The 18,955-nt window shown below is 35.7% G+C and overlaps 1 protein-coding gene across 16 annotated transcripts in view; it reads left to right on the top strand.

The window, feature by feature from the left end:
* Positions 1-18,955, top strand: part of RhoGAP19D (Rho GTPase activating protein at 19D) — a 510,472-nt gene that overhangs the window by 346,270 nt on the left and 145,247 nt on the right. For 15 of the 16 annotated variants that reach the window (XM_081741277.1, XM_081741279.1, XM_081741278.1 and 12 more), the window contains 2 exons: positions 7,546-7,672; positions 10,232-10,365. In XM_081741277.1, the coding sequence (XP_081597403.1) occupies positions 7,546-7,672; positions 10,232-10,365 (261 nt within the window). Of the gene's footprint in view, positions 1-7,545; positions 7,673-10,231; positions 10,366-18,955 lie in introns of those variants that run through there. The other variant, XM_081741287.1, reaches the window with a different exon arrangement.

The following is an 18,955-nucleotide window of genomic DNA, read 5'->3' as shown; positions in this document are numbered from 1 at the left end:
ATTTGACATTTCAAAGTTACCCCCCGTTACCCCATTTCCGGGGGGTGGAGAGGGGTACTTTTGGCGGAAATGGTTTTCCCCCTTAGCAATATATAACGTTTACTTCAAACATTTCTTCTATGTTTTATCATTTTTCAGATATTTCCGTGGATTAATTAAAATGGCCCACCCTGTATATATGAGTTTCTTTATGTTATAGCCTCCATTTCACTGTTTCTCGAATTCGAAAGAATGCGTGATGACATTTATCTGTTCCAAGATTTTAGACAAACCTAGCTCTAAAACTATACACTTTTTCTCTTACTTCCGAGTGAGGAATCACCTCATACAGTTTGGCGTTATACTTCATTAACACTCTTTATAAATGTAACCTGATAATTTATAAACTAATTACGTGCTTTAAGAAATTCACAGTTTCATCGGTGTAGAAACTTGGATCTCATTCTGTGTCTAGCCCATTCAATCAGTGTTCAAAATTACCTTAATGCCACTCATTCTAGCTTTGGAACTTCTTGTATAAAATAACAGACAAATTCTGACCAAAGCATATATTAACTAATAAATACCTTCTATTAAATAATAAATATTAACTAATAAAAATTACCTTCCTCCATGGGCCGCCAAATATGGAGCATGATTTGGTCCAAGTCCCCCAACTACCTTTATACTGATGGTAAGTTTTAGTTGAAAATATTCATTTTTTCTTCATTGCATATTTTCAAATTAGTTTTGCACTTAACCTTGGAACACTTGTTGCACACCTCGTAGAAATAAACAGATGAAACGGAAGATTTTATCTCCCTTTCGTCCGTAAAATCGCACTATGTTATTATCCCAACTTTTAGAACGTTGGGTAGATATGTGGTCAGCACTATGTTTCCCTTCCCCAGATGCTCATTTTGTAAGGAGCTCTTAGATCATTAAAACGAGCATGGAAGGAGTTTAAGTTTTGTGTGTCCGTATTCAACTCAGAAGTTATGAAGGAACAAGATCTAATATTAGCGTGGGCTACAAAAAGTGACCCGTGTAGTTGAGGGTACCAGATCAATCGTCAGAGAAAAGGTCTTTCCCCCTCCACCACACTATCTCGCCTCTAAAACAGTTTTGTACGTGTGTTTAATATGTTGCCCAACTTCCCAATTCGAATCCCAAGTCCCCAGTTACCTCGCAATGTTGTGCTAGTACTAAAAATTGTGTAGCTTCACCGGCAATCGATCCCAAGCAGGGACGTACGCAGGGAGTGGGTCCTGGGGGTCCGGACCCCTCCCCCCGAAATTTCGGCTTGTGTGTAAATTTAGCCTAATTTTAGGGGCAATTTTAGGAATTTTAATATAAAATACCCTCATATTAAGTTTGGACCCCTTCCAAAATAAATTTCTGCGTACGCTACTGATCCCAAGATCACATTCATTATAATCACTAGTCATCCGGCTTCGTGAGAGCATCAAAAATATTTTATTAAAGTTAACTAACTAAATTAACTAACCCTATCACCTATGGAACCCGGAGGTTCAATACCACATTCACAAAAGCTATCCGTTGACTTCTGTCCTTATCCAACTGGATCAAGTTTCTACTTTGTATTCCCATTTTCGTGAGATCTATCTTAATATTATCCTCCCATCTGCTCCTAGGTCTTCCTAATGGTCATTTTCCGATTGGTCTTCCAGTTAAGACTGAAAGCGTTTCTATTTTCTTTCATTCTGGCTACATGACCTGCCCACCTGAGCCTCCAAGATTTAATGACCCTATCAATGTAAACGGTATAAATTATGAAGTTCCTCGTTACGAAGTTTCTGCCATTGCCCATTCCCGTTCCTCTTGAGTACGAATGTTCGTCTTAGGATCTTGTTCTCAAATACTTTCAGTCTATGTTCTTCCCTCAGAGTAAGCGATCATGTTTCGCAATCATACAGAACAACAAGCATGATTATCGTTTTATATATTTTAAGCTTCAAATTCCTCGACAGAATTCGCGATGAATTTTATTACAATTAGAATTTTAATCTGCTTTTTGCCAGTAAGCTTTTAAAGCCATATATATAGTCATTTTAATTAAGAATGAAGTCCATTAGTGTAATCTATCACCAGTTAATTTATTATATGCTTTATGTATTTTAATGCCCTCTCATGTGGTTGCTGTAAATTCATTAATCGTTCACATTTGGATATAATAAATCAAAAGATGCATTAAAAGTTGTTTTGTTGTTGGAAAATAATAATGAAATAATTAGAAAGCGGAACCCTTTTTCTTTACCTTTTTTTAACGTAATTGGTTACTTATAAACCTTTATTCTGTCATTGTTATTAGACTGTAATAATCTTAAATATCAAAGTGACCATCTTATGTTTGTGCTGTGGTGGAGTCAGTTATTTTTGGGGTCTGTTAAGTACTTTTAGTGAAATAAAAGCACTGATAAATGGAGAAAGTGAAATGCAAGGAAAATAAAATATGGTGTAATACTCTGCGATAACGAAAGTAAACTAACAAGGCTATTTGATTTTCAATGAAAGTGTTAAAAAGTATAACGTGTGAAGTCTCGTTTGTTATAGATCTCGGCTGTGGTTATGTGAATAGCGTACGCGCGTTTGGCGCAGGAGACCTGGGTTTAATTCCAGGCGAGAGCTCGTGTGGTTCGGATGCACGTTAAACTGTAGGCCTACGTCTGTAGGATCGGTGCTGGAAGGGACACTAAACTCAAATCTGATCTAATCATTATTGTTAGATAGTCGTTAACAAAAGACGTCCTTCGTAATGAACTCACTGACACATCATTGAGAATTATATTGATTTTAATACTGAATCAATAGCTTCGGATGTGGTTACGTTGGAAGGCTATTGTTTTATATACAAGGCCATAAATGCATTACTGTTGACAGGGTGACACGGTGACTCAGTAATAGTCATTTTTCTCTGGTGCGTCGGGTTCCTGGTTCGATCCCCGACTAAGTTAAGTTTGTGCTGGACAACAGTGTCCGTTGGTTTTCTCGGGTACTCCCGTTTCCTCCCACTTTCTTGTTCCACCAATTCTTCCCTCATCATTCACCTGTTCTAATCATAGTCTCCTTTAACCTAAAGGGCATAATCATGGGACGTTAAACTCAAAGATTTCATATAATTTCCTTTTTTTCATTGCTGTTGAGACAAAATTTAATTTCAGTTATGAATAATTATTTCTCTCGATGTAATGTTTACTATTTATATGTTGTCAGATTTACTCTTGATACAGAGGATTATCTCTATTATGTTAGTTCACCATTTATTGTAATAAGATTGGCCATCATCTTAGTTAGCAACCAGCAACTGTAGGAGTATATACAAGGAATGTTCAAGTCAATTTGGGATTAGAAAAACAAAGGTGTGAGAATAAAATTATTTTTTCACATAACCCATGGGATTGGTAAATTGCATAATTTATACTGTTTACCAAACATTGTTAAGGGTCATCAAGTCTAGAATGCTCAAGTGGGCAGGTCACGTAGCTAGAATGAAAGAAAGTAGGAATGGTTTCAAAGTCTTAACTGGAAGACCAATCGGAAAACGACCATTAGGAAGACCTAGGCACAGATGGGAGGACAATATTAAGATGGATCTCGCACAGATAAGAATACAAAGTAGAAAGTGGATCCAGTTAGCTAAGGGCAGAAGTCAATGGAAACGTTTTGTGAACACCGCATTGAACCTCTGGGTTCCATAGGCCCAAGAGTGAGTGAGTGAGTGAGTAAGTGGGAGAAGACCATAAACAGGGTGTCTATTGGTCACGAGTCATGAAAAAGTCGCGAAATCAGAAAATGGTCATGAAAGTCAAGAAAAAGTCACGAAATTTAGCTTTTGGGTCACGATATTTTTATCTGTACAAAAACGAATGTAAACGGCAAAATTTTGTTCTATAAAACGTCAAAATTCACCATCAAAAAATATATATGGTTGACTTTAGACGCTACCAAATCGCAAGCAAAGCACGCTTCCATCGCATGCATAAAAATTTGGCCCAATTTGCAACAAATTAACTCTTGAGAATGTTACTAAATTTTATGATTTGGGAAAGAAAAGGTCACGAAAAAGTCACGAAATTTCATTTTGGAATTTTAGTCGACACCCTGATAAAAAAAAAAAATAAAAAAAAAGATAACTATCAACAAAATGGCATTAAGTAGATCACCGTGGTGAACTTTCACCAGAAACAGTGACCCTACGTGAATGAGAAAAGCTGAAGAAGAAGAAAGAATAGAATAAGAGGTTGAAGATTAAGGTTAATTGGCCTAGACATTTCAAACGAAAAACGGATTACATAGAACGGATCAAAGATTCAGTACATGTATAACTTACATTCAGAGAACCGACGCCTCAGAGGAAAAGGCAAGGAAAATAGCCAACAAGTATGGTTCTTATTTTGTCCTGGCCCGAATTAAGTTGGTTATCACTGGAATAGACCAGAATATGACACGCATGACGATGACTGCTATTAACTTTGAATCACATTGTTACACTAAACTATATCTATGTGCTGAGTATGTGAATTTCTGTAGTTCTTCGGAACAAAAATATTTTTTTACGTAATGAACAACTAAGTGAAATTTTATATCACACGCATGCAACTTCCGTGTATGGATTATACTTCGTAAGACATATTTTGTATTGTCACTAACGATTATTGAACTGCCCACTTGCGTCATTGGTTGCATCATTTTGTGAAGTACGGAAACTATAAGCATCTTAAAACAAATATGTTGAAGTATGGTATCGGGATTTTAAAAAGTAATAAAAATAAAATAATTCTTTACTCAATAAATTTTTAATCTATTTAATTCTATTCGTGTCCAATGAAATCGTAACGGAAAATTTCATATTTTCTTTATTTGTCAGTTCCTAGGCCCATATAAAACCATATTCACGAAGAAATTAAACTTCGACTAAAAGCAGGAAATTTGTGTTATTATTCAGTTCAAAACCGCGTATCTTTGCTAATTCTATCGAGGAATTTGAAGCTTAAAATATATACAATGATAATCATGCCTTTTGTTCTGTATGGTTGCGAAACATGGTCGCTTACTCTGAGAGAAGAACATGTACTAAAAGTATTTGAGAACAAGATCTGAGACGAATATTAGGACCTAAGAGAAGCGAGAATGAGGAATGGCGGAAACTGCATAACCAGGAACTGCATAATTTATACCGTTTACCAAACATTGTTAGGGTCATTAAATCTAGGAAGCTCAGGTGGGCAGGTCATATAGCCAGGGTGGAAGAAAGTAGGAACGCTTTCAAAGTTTTAACTGGAAATCCAATCAGAAAACGTCCATTAGGAGGACCTAGACGCAGATGGGGGGGGGGGATGATAATAAGATGAATCTCGCAGAAATGAGAGTGCAAAGTAGAAACTGGATCCTAGTTGGCTAAGGATAGAAGTTAGTGGAGAGCTTTTGTGAATGCGGCATTGAACCTCCGGGTTCTTAGACCATAGAGTTAGTTCTGGGACCATTAAGTCTTTTAGAGCTCGAAGCACTGAATTGAATTGAAATTTCTAGATTTACATTCCATGGTTATGTCCTTTAGGTTAAAGGAAATGGATTTGGAATGAGAATGTGGAAGGAAATTGGAAAAACTCGAGAAAATCCACAGACACAATGTTGTCCACCACAAATTCTTTTGGATGGAGATCAAACCAGGGACCTCTAGCACCAGAGATAAGTGCTTTACCACTGAGCCACCACCCCCCCCCCCTTCCCGATAGACTGAATTCTGGTCGCGTAGCAAAATATCGAAGAACATCGATACAATACGGTATGATGTATGAACAATATATATCAGTTGCAAGGGAAATTAAAATGCTGAAAAATGGATATGACCCAAAACACAAAATTTAAGTATTCTATTAAAAGGAAAGTTGAAGCCGAGTTGACCCCAACTTAGCTAGCAGGAGACCACTAAGGCAGCAGAACAAGGGTAGGATGACCAGTTATGGAAACAAATTTCACTGCTGTTGTCAACGATGTGTTTACCTCACGAAAAGTCAGTTTACAAATTCATACTGAGCAGCGTACAAGCTAGGGTGTCTCGGTTTCTTGAAGTTTGCCGTCCCTTTTAAGCACCAATACTATATGAGACGATTATCTACAGTTTAAGGTGTAATCTGAACCACCGTAATGTTATTAAAGCTCTCTCACCAAGTATTGAACTCGGGATCCCATTCACCGAAGGTGCTGCGTGCTAGTCTGTAGCCACTAGGCAAGCCGCCCGTGCTTCATGAAAAATGGCTGACGAAAGTTCCTTTTCATCCACAAAAATTAAATTTAATAGAAACAATGAGTTCAGTCTTATCTTTCAGGTTCGAAAGGATAAATCGAGCCTCCTTATCAGCGTTGCCAACTTGTACGATAATTGGACTCCTAGTACGATGCACGAAAATCCTTGTGCCGATAATACATAAATGTACTATGTTTCCGTAGATTTTTATTTGCAGAGATTTATAAACAATTTTATGACAAAAGTTCAGGTTAGAACCTACAAACAAAAAAGTTTTAAAGTTCCGTCAGAAAATACAATCATCGAAAGGTTTTAGGCCTGATTTCTCGCTGCGGTCTTTATATTTGTGCCATTTTTGTAGTTTTCTTCCCTATTTTAAAATATCCTTGTGTAATAATCATCAAAAATTCATGTCTTCGTTTCCTTCTTTCAACATGAACTCATAGTACGTCTATTGCCATCTGGTTTTATTATTATTATTATTATTATTATTATTATTATTATTATTATTACAATGTACGATAATCTTGCGAGAAAGTTCATAATTCTTCTTAAGTTTACGATGATTTTTTTTCGAAATGTTGGCAACGCTGCTTCCTGTCTATACAGTATACATATATGCAGTACGCATATCTTCAAATTTATTTTTGACAAGTGGATAGTTCTTTTGAATAGCGGTGTCAAACAATTTAACGGTTAGGGATTTTTTAAAAAAATGCTCCAGTTGCTGGTATTTGCGGTCTCGGTTGCCCAATGGTAGAGATCAGCGTTTGTGTGAGGGGTCCTTAGTTTGATCCCGGTCCATTTTAGTTTGTGCACAATATCTTTTCTGTAAATTCTCCCGCATTCTCATTCTACCAGTTCTTCTATAAGTACTCAGTTCTATCACTTATCCGTCTCTTTTAAGCCTAAGCAGCATAATCGTAGAATGTTAAAAAGATTTGGTTTATTTCAAGCTTTAGACTTTAGTATAAGACCTTTCTGTAACGATAAAATAGCTACCTTTGTGTTTAATTTTTCGATTCGATTTGATTTCAACGTCCTTTTCAGCAGCGAGGCTATATGAGATGTGGACCTACAGCTTAACGTGGGATCTGAACCTCCGAGAATCGAACCCGGATCTCCCACGAAAAAGGCGCGTACGCCAGCCGCATAGCCACGAGGGAGCTCCGTGTTTAGTTTTTAAGTTCTGTAACGTTAAAGTATGTTTGTGTTTAATTTCTCAGTTCTATAATGATAAAGTATGTTTGTGTTTAGTTTTTATGTTCTGCAACGATAAAGTATGTTTGTGTTTCCAGGTATTGCGTGGAGAACGTCAACTGGGTCTATTTCACTATGGCAGACGAATGGATCAACCGATGGATACTATTTTTGTCAAACATGTTAAAGAAAACAGTTCCGCCCATGTTGCTGGCTTAGCTACCGGTAAGTGGAATGTGGCGAAGGTAATCGAAAGTTACTGAATGCATATATATATATATATATATATATATATATATATATATATATATATATATATATATATATATATATATATATATATATATATATATATATATATTCGTAGCAGTTGTAGTCATCGTTAACAGTGATGTCGGTGCTGGTTTACTTTAGCGGTAACAATATATAATATACTACAAAAAAAAAAAAAAAAAAAATCACTGTACTAAACCTTAACTATTATGATCTAGCAGCCAAGATGCTGGTACGCCTTTGTGTTCACATCTTAATAAAGATCACTTTTCCGTGTGCTGTACGTCAGATCTTTTCATTGTACAAGCTTTGTCTTTAGTAGACTTAAATTCGATTTAAACTACTGGCTGAGAAAAACAATACGTTTATTGTTTAAAAAAAAAGTAACAGTTTTTCCAACAATCCATTTGGCATCGTGAGACATTATATATCATCAGATGACGGTGCCTGATGAAGCCAAGTGGATAGTTGGCGAAACTGTTACACGCTAATAATTTTTATAAAAATAAACGTATTGTTTAGCTCAATGAGTAGTTTACATCGGATTTACCTCAGATATATTGATTACAAACGCATTGAATCAGCATACCAATGTGAGACACTTTTAGATTAAGAATAAATTCCGAAAAGTGGAGGTATTGCGGCACCAAAATAAAAAGAATCGATATACCTATCAAGCGAAGTCAAGCTCTTGTCTAGTACAAATGTTATTTTACCGGTATACTGCCGCACAGGTTTATTTTGGAAGAACCAATATTTAAGATTGGTCAAACGATTACAAAGTTTTATGATGAATACTTACATGTTTGAGGATGTGATGTGCACGATTTTAGCCAAGATTTAGTGATCGGTGAAAACTAGGCTATAGTGTTTTACTTCCAGCTACCGTAGGCTGCTTTGTTCGTTATCAAACACTTTTTCTGTTACATCACAATTTATTATTATTATTATTATTATTATTATTATTATTATTATTATTATTATTATTATTATTATTATTATTATTATTATTATTATTATTATTATTATTATTATTATTATTATTATTATTATTCAAGTATGCTATCAAAAAATTTTGGCGCCATCAACCTATCAAATTGTATGCAGTTAAAAAGAAAGCTTATTCCATAAATATTCCACTTTAATACCTTGTGCACGAAACGTTACTTATTCGTATTGAAGGAATTCGTCTATTCCTGGTGGGTGTATATGTGCAGGGTTCCTACTGGTCAAGGAAGTCAGGGAAAGCTCAAGGAAAATGGTGCAGGTCAGGAAAACTCAGGGAAAAAGACTGGAAATTAGGGAAAGTCAGGGAAATTTTATAAAAAATATTTTTTTCTAACATTAATTATACATCAATTTCAGCTTAGCCAACCATTAATGATCACAGTTTGAAACGTTGCCCAGATTTTTATGGGTGGTAAGTGGGGTGTACGTATAAGCAATTGATTATTGTTTGTCTCTATGGAATAAATATTCTCGTATATAAATGTTCACCGTTATTTACATGTATATGTCAACGTCATCTTGACACCTGTCATGAAAGTCAGGGAATTTCCTGCCAAAGTTCAGGGAGAAGTCAGAAAAATAGATTTTTCCAGATCAGTAGGAACCCTGATGTGGTTCGCACCCCACCAATACGCGTCTCGCATAATATCAGTATTAAATAGAGACTGGAAGTAGATAGTGAAAATTAGCATTTTTTTTCTGCGACTTCTAGCAGAACAATGCTGCGTATATTACAAGTAGTTTCAGCATATAAAATTTCTTGGGGGAGCGATAAGGAGTGATATTTTAGTTGAAAACATGGTGGCCATCACGAACTACGGACAAGATTATTTTCTGGAGATGTGATCTGAAGTGAAAAGTGATCATAAGAAAGTAAACACTTTGGAACAGACAGAGAGAGGAACGTCAGAAGCTCATTTGTAGCCATTGCTTGTGAAGTTTTACAACGGTATATTCATAAATACAGATCACTAGATTTGTCGTTTTTTAAACCTACATTTCAGGTTGATTCAAGGGAGTCAAGTTTAATTAATGTTATGAAAAGGTATTTCAGTAACAAGAAGAAACATATGAAAAATACATGACCTTCGAAGTATAAATTATGCATATATTAAGATTGTTTGAGTTAAGCATGGTGAAGTAATAAATAAAATTTATTGTGTGTGGTTGTATTTTGATAGTGAATACACAGCTTAAAATTTTTAGTAGTGTTGTTAGTCTTTTCAAAATAATTTTGTAGTGGAACCTGTCATTAATAGTATGCATGCAAGACCAATTATAGTTTGTTGTTACACTCTGTGTAATTGAAACAGTATTTAAAGAAGTAGCAGTGTTTAAAATTTGAAATTATTGCTTTTATAAGTTGATTATGCTTGTCTTACAGTGTTGCTATGTAATATATAAGCTTGATTTGATTTTTTTTGTTTGCTTTGATATATGTTGTGTCTGCTTTTATAGTTTTGAGTGTAGTTCACCTAGACCTGTTGACTGTATGTATTGCAGGAGATCGGATAGTATGTGTGAATGGAGAAAATATCGTTGGGAAGACATACGCTCAAGTAGTCCAGTTGATTCAGCAAAGCGGCAGCTATCTCCATTTACTCGTAGTCCCTAAAGAAGACGACATTCTGCAACTGGTAAATACAGTCACATAGTAGTTGTAACATCTTGAAAAACCATTCCAAGTAAATTTAAGCTATTTTCGTTTCATTTTGCCCCTTTTTCCCCCCAAAAATAGATAACTATAAGATGAAATACAGAATTTGAATAGCTTTTGAGAACTTCGAAGGATTAGGGAACCAAGGATGTTATGCAAAATGTACAGGCTCTATTACTGTTATTCTTATTAAGTATTCTGCCTTCTGACAGGTCCTGGGACTAATGAGGGACTTTTTCTTTTCTTCTTAATTTTCAGCTTGGGTTTGGAAATGTTTTTACCATTTTTCTCGATTTTCAGCTTCTTCTGTTAACTCCCAATATTTTCTTCTATTTTTCAAATCATCGATCACTTGTGTTCTTCTTCTTCCTATTCCTCGCTTTCCTTCCATCTTTCGTTCTATGGCGGTATGAAGAAGACAATTTCTTCCCGAGATGTGTCCAATCCAATTGGCCTTTCTACGAAAGGTGCTGGCTAGAAGCGACCTCTTCTCTCCTATCCGTTTTAAAACATCTTCGTTTGTTACTCTTTGTGTTCATTTTATCTTGTCCATTTTCTTCAAACACCACGAGATCAAAATATTTCTTCTCTAACTTCCGTAATGTCCAAGTCTCTGAACCATAAAGTCCAATACTCCATATATAAAGCACTTGACAAATTTCTTCCATAGTTCAATAGTAAACCTGCCGGTTAAGAGTGACGTTTTCTTGTTCAATGCTTTTTTGGCTGTGGCAATTCTCGACCTAATCTGTTTGGTGCAGTATGCATCTTTCGTCAAAATAACTTCCCAGATATTTGAAATGATCGATCTCTTCAAGTTCTCTTTGTTTTACTCTGACCCGTAAGGGCGCATTTCCACGGGATATTCTCATGACTTCCAATTTTCCGATGTTGATTTCCATTCCATATAGTTTCCCAGTGTCAACTACTTCGTCAATTATCTACAGGCTCTAATCGTAATAATAAAGTTCAATTTGGATGAACTCAGATTTTATCTAAAAGTGTTCTTCTTAAGGAAAAATGATAGATATTCTGGTGAAACGAGCATTTTTAAGAAATATATCTTATGTGTCACTCGTTTTTTATTTTCTTAAGAGAATCTACTTTCGTCTAAGAGTTGGAGGGAAGGGAAGGGAAGTGACGGATTTCCTAATTTGATCAGTTGGTATGATACGCTATATATTGACTGAAGCAAACCGTTAAAAAAAAAGAAAAAAAACTGAATTGTCTTTTTTTTAACTCTATTACTTTAACTTCATGTTCTCAAAATTTAAATTCTGAATTTTGTTAAATAGTTGCTTTGAAAGGGGAGAAAAAGCATAAAATGTGTTTGGAATGGTTTAAGGATGAAGGTGAAAAAGTTCTTCAATCTTAATGAGATTTTTCTAAATATCCTAAATATATGCGTGTAGTCACTGAATAACAATCACTATTCGAACTCATTTTCTTAAACAGAAAGTACGATTACTGTTGATTCAACTTGAATTAAGAATTCGCAGTGGTATCCAAGAAATGTTGGACCTCATAAAATTTAGGACTACTTTCGCTACAACCTTGGCGTTATGATTAATTAGTTATTTCAGCAGTAGTTGTATTAAGGAATGAGATAACCTATAGGTTGCGATAGTTCGTTTGTGATTAGTGGCATTCTTTGTGAAGAAAGAAAAATGGAAAGGGAACTTGTCTTTTAAGAACAGTTTTCTAGTCCCGCTCTTTAATTTTTACTTTTTAAAAAGTATGTGGATTTTTTTTTTTTTTTTAATTTTCTGTGTTTTTCAAATGTCTATAGTGAAAGAGTAGCTTTTGACTAACGGGGGGCTCCATCCTCAGACTCCCGCGTTTGCTCGGCCTACGGCATCGCACCTCACAATTCCACCGAGTTTCAAGTTTATTTTCCTATTTCAACTATCTAAAACATAAGATTTTGTATCCCAAGAAAACACCCATTTAAATAACATGGGAATTTCTTCATAACCCCTTTAGACTTTTTAAAAACTAAGAATATTCACTTTTGGCAATTTTCCTGTGGCTTAGTTCCGGAAAGCTATAATAATGCCAAATTTCATCATTCTAATTCTGCCGGAAGTGTCTAAACATTTTGGGGTGTAGAAGATGTCGCATGTAAATAACATAGGAAAGATTTTTCAGTTTCCCATAAAAACGCTTTAAAGTTGGACATTTTTATTTTTGGTGATTTATTTAGGTAACTAACGAAAACGTATAAGCATACCGAATTTCAAGTTTCTGTTGCAATTCCAAGTACCTAAAATATCAGATTATATGCCCCCCCAAAAAAGTTCCATTTATGTAAGATGGGGAATTTCTTCATTTCCCCTTTAGACCTAAAAAAAAAAAAAAAAAAAAAACTTTTGGCAATTTTCCTTTGGATTAGTCCCGAAAAGCTACACTCATGCCAAATTTCAGCTTTTACGTCAACCGAAGTACTCATTATTGTGTATGAGTGAGTGAGTTTATGTAGTTTTATATATAGTTAGGATACGATAGTAGTGGTGTTGCAGAAATTTTCGACACTGGTAATAAATTCTTTTAAATCAAATCTAGCAACCGAGTGGTACATACTTCTTAACCTACTACTGCAGGCCGGGTTCGATTCCCAGCAGGAACTCATAGGGTTTGAATTCCAGTTAACACGTAGATTCATGTATTATATAGAGCCTTGCCGCTGAAAGGAACAATAAACTCGTATCCAACTAATTAACCTTATAATGCCATATTTATTCCGGCTAAAATGTATTCGAAAGTCGTTGTTGCTTTAATCTCAGCTGCTCCAAGTACGAAAAACGATGGATACACTAAACTCATATATTTGTGGATTTATAATTAACATACAATAGAACGCATATTATATGTTGACCAGTGTACCATCTTATCGCTCAATTGTACTGTAGAAAAGTATATAACTAAAACACAATTTGTAAGTTTCAAGTTAATTAGCTTTATTTAATGTTAATTATGGACTTATACTGAAACACATCTCGTAGTTTATTCACTGTGATGTCAATTACTAATTAACTAACTCTATGGCCTATGGAACCTGGAGGTTCAATGCCGCGTTCACAAAACCTCTACATTGACTTCTATCCTTAGCCGACTGGATCCAGTTTCTACTTTGTACTCCTATTTCTGCGAGATCCATCTTAATATTGTCCTCCCATCTGCTCCTAAGTCTTCCTAGTGGTTGTTTTCCGATTGGACTTCCAATTAAAACTTTGAAAGTGTTCCTGCTTCCTTCCATTCTGGCTGCATGACGTACCCACCTCAGCCTCCTAGATTTGATGACCCTAAGAGTGTTTGATAAACGGTATGAATTATGTAGTTCCTCGTTATGAAGTTTCCGCCATTTCCCCATTTCCGTTCCTCGTAGGTCCGAATATTCGTCCCAGGATCTTGCTCTCAAATACTTTCAATTTATATTCTTCCCTCAGAGTAAGTGACCTTGTTTCGCAACCATACACAACCGAGTCATGATCATCGTTTTTATCAATTTTAAGCTTCAAATTCCTCGACAGAATTCGCGATAACAAGAGATTTTGAACTGAATAATAACACAAACTCACTGTTTTTAGTCGACATTTAATTTCTTCGTGAATATGGTTTCGATCTGTTAATATAGATCCTAGCGTAGTGCTGTCAATTACGCTGTATTTAATGTTATTTATGGACTTAACAAATGTATGGTTTAGTGTATAGCTTTTTCGTTGTTGGAGCGACTGAGGATAAAGGCAACAGCAGTTTTCGAAAATATTTTTGCTGGAATAAACACATGGGAACTTTCAAGGTTAAACATATATCTTTTAAATTAGGTTACGTTGTGATAGACGTAATTGCTTATCAATCGATACCATCGTAGAAGTGCATGATATTCTAGGATATTTTAATAAACAAATATTTTGTAAGTTCTAGAGTGGGTTTTAATATTTACTTCTTTGTGTGTGGTTTTGATAAATATGAAAAAAGGGGAGAGAATAGTAAACACTAGAGATGTCCAAATTCGATACTTCAGTTCTCGGGCTCGAACTCAGTAATGAGCGTGAACAATATAAGCTCTATATAAGTTGATAGCTTGCTTGACTCTTGAATGCGAGCCATATCAGGCTCCAACATGATTAACGTGTGCAATCTCCTTTGGGAATAGCGAATCTGAATCCTTATTAGTGCGAACTCATGAAGTTAATGAATTGAGGATTATGAGCCGAGGCTTGAGCGAGTGTAAACCCTATTGAGGATAAGGAATCTGAATCCTTAGTGAGTACGAGCTCAAAGTTAATGAGCGCAATCCTTATTGAGGATAGCAAACCCCATTGTAGATAAGGAATTTGAATCCTTAATGAATAAGATCTCAATAAAGTTAATGAGCGCAAACCCTATTGAGGATTGCGAGCCTAGGCTCGAGCGAGTGCAAACCCCATTGAGGATAGCAAGCATGAGCCCTTATTGAGCGCGAGATTGAGCTGGCGAAAGCTGTATTAAGGATAGGGATCCCGAGCTTGAGCGAGTTCGAGTCTGATTTAGTGTAAGCCTCAATGAGATTAGAGAATAGAGTCCCAGTTGTAAAATGGCGATCTCTAGTAAACAATAGATGTCTTGAGGTCACGAAACAGCATTGAAATTTCCCACAGTTTACAACTGCTATAGTTATAAAAACAATGAGTGATGATTTCCTTTCCTATTATTATAATATCAGAAGAATAAGGAGATGCGTTGTCGCCATTATTATTCAACTTTATCTTGGAGTACGCTATAAGCAAAATCAAAGATACGAACCAGGGTCTAGAGCTGAATGGTATTCAGCAGGTTATGGCGTATGCTGACAATGTACATTTAATAGAAGATGATAGAACAATAGAAGGAAATGCAGAGAAAACTAAATACATAGAAGTTCGTCGGGATCATAATACTGCAAAGTATGAATACGTTACAAGTATCAAATAATACTTCCGACAAATGGATACTTTTAAATATCTCGAATCAAAATTAACAGACCAAAACCATATTCACGAAGAAATTAAGTGACGACGAAAAGCAAGGAACTCGTGTTATTATTCGGTTCAAAATCTCTTGTCGTCGCGAATTCTGTCGAGGAATTTGAAGCTTAAAATATGTAAAACCATAATCGTGCCTGTTGAGTTCTACGGTTGCAAAATATGGTCGCTTACTCTGAGGAAGAACGTAGACTAAAAGTATTTGAGAACAAAATCCTGACACGAATATTCGGACCCAAGATGAACGGAAATGGAGAATGGCAAAAACTTCATAACAAAGAACTGCATAATGTATACTGTTTACCAAACATTGTTAGGGTCATCAAATCTAGGAGGCTCAGGTGGGCAGGCCATGTAGCCAGAATGGAAGAAAGTAGAAACGCTTTTAAAATTTTAACGGGAAACCCAATCGTAAAAAGAGACCATTAGGAAGACCTAGGCGCAGATGGGAAGAAAATATTAAGATGAATCTCACAGAAATCGGAATACAAAATAATAACAGTCCAGTTGGCTAAGGACACAAGTCAGTGAAGAGATTTTGTGAATGGAATATTGAACATTCGGGCTCTATAAGGCATGGCGATAGTTACTGAATTAGATTTACGTCTCATGTACCCTCATATTGAAAAGGATCAATAAATTTACAAGTGTGTTTTAAATTTAAAATTATCGCGTTATCGCGAAAGAATTTCAAAAGATTTTTTTTATACATTTCGTTAATTAATTAATGAATAATTAGTTTCTATTTGGTTTCTCAATAAAATTTAAAAATCTTCTGTTTATTGTCTAGTTGTTATTACGTATGAGTTTTTGTATAACATGGTAGAACTTTCATATTCGTAGATTTATTTAAGTAACCTTCAACTTCTTCTATAATTCAAACAGGGATAAAATTTATACGGCATATTAATACAGCGTTTACTTCTACTGTGAAGGGTTGGATTCCTAATCTCAGGCAATTTGTCAAAAGCATTACTACGGTATTGGCGATTGTGTATCATGCCCTAATTCTGAAACTCCCATTTTTTTTTTTTCTTACGTGATAATGTTTTGATTTGCTGTTGCAATTACTCTCTCATTCCGTTGGTCTACAGGCTGTCTGAGTGACTGATATATTTTATTTCTGTGGAGACGAATTCATGCATAGAATTGCCACCACCAAAGTAATTTCTTCCATAGTATGAATTTTTAGGGAACATCGGTGCTCCTCAATTTTCGGCGTCCACCCAGCGTCGTGAGGCAAACTGGGGAGCCACTAGGTCTAGAAAGCTCCTGATGCGCCTTTTAGGGACAGAGCGTCGCAGCGCTTGGCGCTAGGCTGGACATAGTTCAGCCAATCGCTAGTAGATGGCGCTGGAGCAGGATTAATCTACGCCAAGTGGTTTGTTTTATTATTATTATTATTATTATTATTATTATTATTATTATTATTATTATTATTATTATTATTATTATTATTATTAAGGGGATACCGTAATCTAGTGGTTAGAACGTTGGACTCATGTCCGCGTCGTCACGGGTTCGAGTCCCAACCGATGTTTCCTAATTTTCGGCGCCCACCCAGCGTCCTGAGGCAAACTGGGGAGCCACTAGGTCTAGAAAGCTCCTGATGCGCCTGTTAGGGACAGAGCGTCGCAGCGCCCTGACCACGTGCTCGCCCCTAGGCTGGATGTAGTTCAGCCGATCGCTAGCAGATGGCGCTGGAGCAGGATTAATCTAGCAGGGTGTTTGAAAACAACAGTGACAACGTTTGGGAGGTGATTCCTGACATCAAGATAAGATGAGACCAATACGACTGCACAAATGCTTCCTTTCGGAGTTATAGGCTGCCAAAAACATGAAAAAATGAACTTCAAAGTCCTATAGCTCCGAAACTATGAAACCTACCGTAGTCGGGTCTAGACTTCACTTAGGAACTAATATGTGGGCTATCTAAAAATACATGTTCCAGAATCCTAAGGTACTCACACAACAATTTTTGGAGAGGGAGTTTGACTACGGTCTTATAATTTGAAGTACTTACAAACCTCCTCTATAAAAATTGTTACGGAAGTACCGCAGGATTCTGAAACATGGATATTTGGATAGGGCACATGCTAGTTCCTAAATATAGGCTTGACCCGACTACGGTATGTCCAATAGTTTTGGAGCTATGCACCTTTAAAGTTCATTTTTTCGTATTTTCGGCAGCCTAACTGAAATGAACTTTTAATGGTCCATGGTTTTTTTCAGAGTTCTCTCCATTTTGCACTTCCACAAGTTCTTTTACCAACGTTCAGTTTGACTTCGCTCCTGCAGCTAGAAGTTTTGAACATGGGATTGTTTTAAAATAATTAATACTGTTTGTAGTACTGGAAATTGTGTATTGGATTTGTTAATAACAGTACCAATCTCCTGTTTTGATACTTGTTTACATTAGTGTATTTTTGTTTGCAATTCTTTTTAAGTATTTTGTATAGTGTTCGGTAAAAGTAGTATTTTAATGAAGGTAACTGTGTTTTGTTTAAATGTTTGTGATGGTGTATGTGTAAGAATTTAAAAAAATTGAAAAAAACGTAAAATAAATTAGTTTCTTTTGTATATATTTGTGTACGTATGGAATTTCGTAACCTATAGTGTTTAGCTGTGCGTGTCACATATCCCTATTTTTTAGGTTAGTGTCACGGTAAAAGTTGTATTACTGTTTTGTCTTAGTATCGTACGTGTGTGCCTCAATTTGTATGTTCACGTAGCCACTTTATTCATAAGTTAACTGCCTGGGAAACTACTCATTAAAAACTTGATTTAAAAAAGATGAGGTTGCTCGTTATTAAAATAGTGGCGGTTCTTGAGGAAAGTCACAGCGGTAAATCTTTAAATGTTATTGCTAAAAGCTTAGAGGAGAAAACTGTATGCAAATATTAGTATGTTAGGTAAGCTTTCTAATGTTATCAATATGATTCCCCCTATGCAATAAAATTACGTAATATCATCCAGCTGAACTGAAAATGTATGCTGTACAAAATTGTATGTTTTCAAAAAGGGAGCATATGTTTTGGACTAAATGAATTGACAGTTGCTCTTTTTTGTCAGTTTCTTTTGACTATATAATATGTAGCTACTGAATATCCAAATGTGTCTCATCGTAGTGTACTTTAGATAGTCACACCTCTAGATGATAAGAATTGAGCGTTTACTAAGGTGTTTGGGAAGAATGCAAATGTGATCAATATAAACTTGGACAATTCACTAGATCTTCTTGCAAATATAACTCTTTTATGGTCAACGGCGTACGTAGGGCCGCTGTTGAGCAAGATGTTATACAAAAATAAACATTTACTATATTAATATGTATACAACACGTGAAATTATGTGAACTTGGAAGCTTGAACCCCCTTTATGAACTTGGAGCTTGACAGCCCTTGACGAACTAAACATTGTTCGGCGTAAGCTTTAAACTGCGATAAACAAAGCCACGTGAAACTAAATCTCGCTGATTTGCCGTTGTCCTACCGACGCTTGTACTCCTCCGCAAAATAGTTCATGTGATTGCATTATTACTTTTATTATGAAGCTTCATATAAAACT

This window comes from Thermobia domestica, chromosome 15 (genome assembly GCF_964235325.1).
Source record: "Thermobia domestica chromosome 15, izTheDome1.hap1.1, whole genome shotgun sequence".
Classification (NCBI taxonomy): domain Eukaryota; kingdom Metazoa; phylum Arthropoda; class Insecta; order Zygentoma; family Lepismatidae; genus Thermobia; species Thermobia domestica.
The sequence above is the reverse complement of the archived record's forward strand: the minus strand, read 5'-3'. Positions and strand labels throughout refer to the sequence as shown.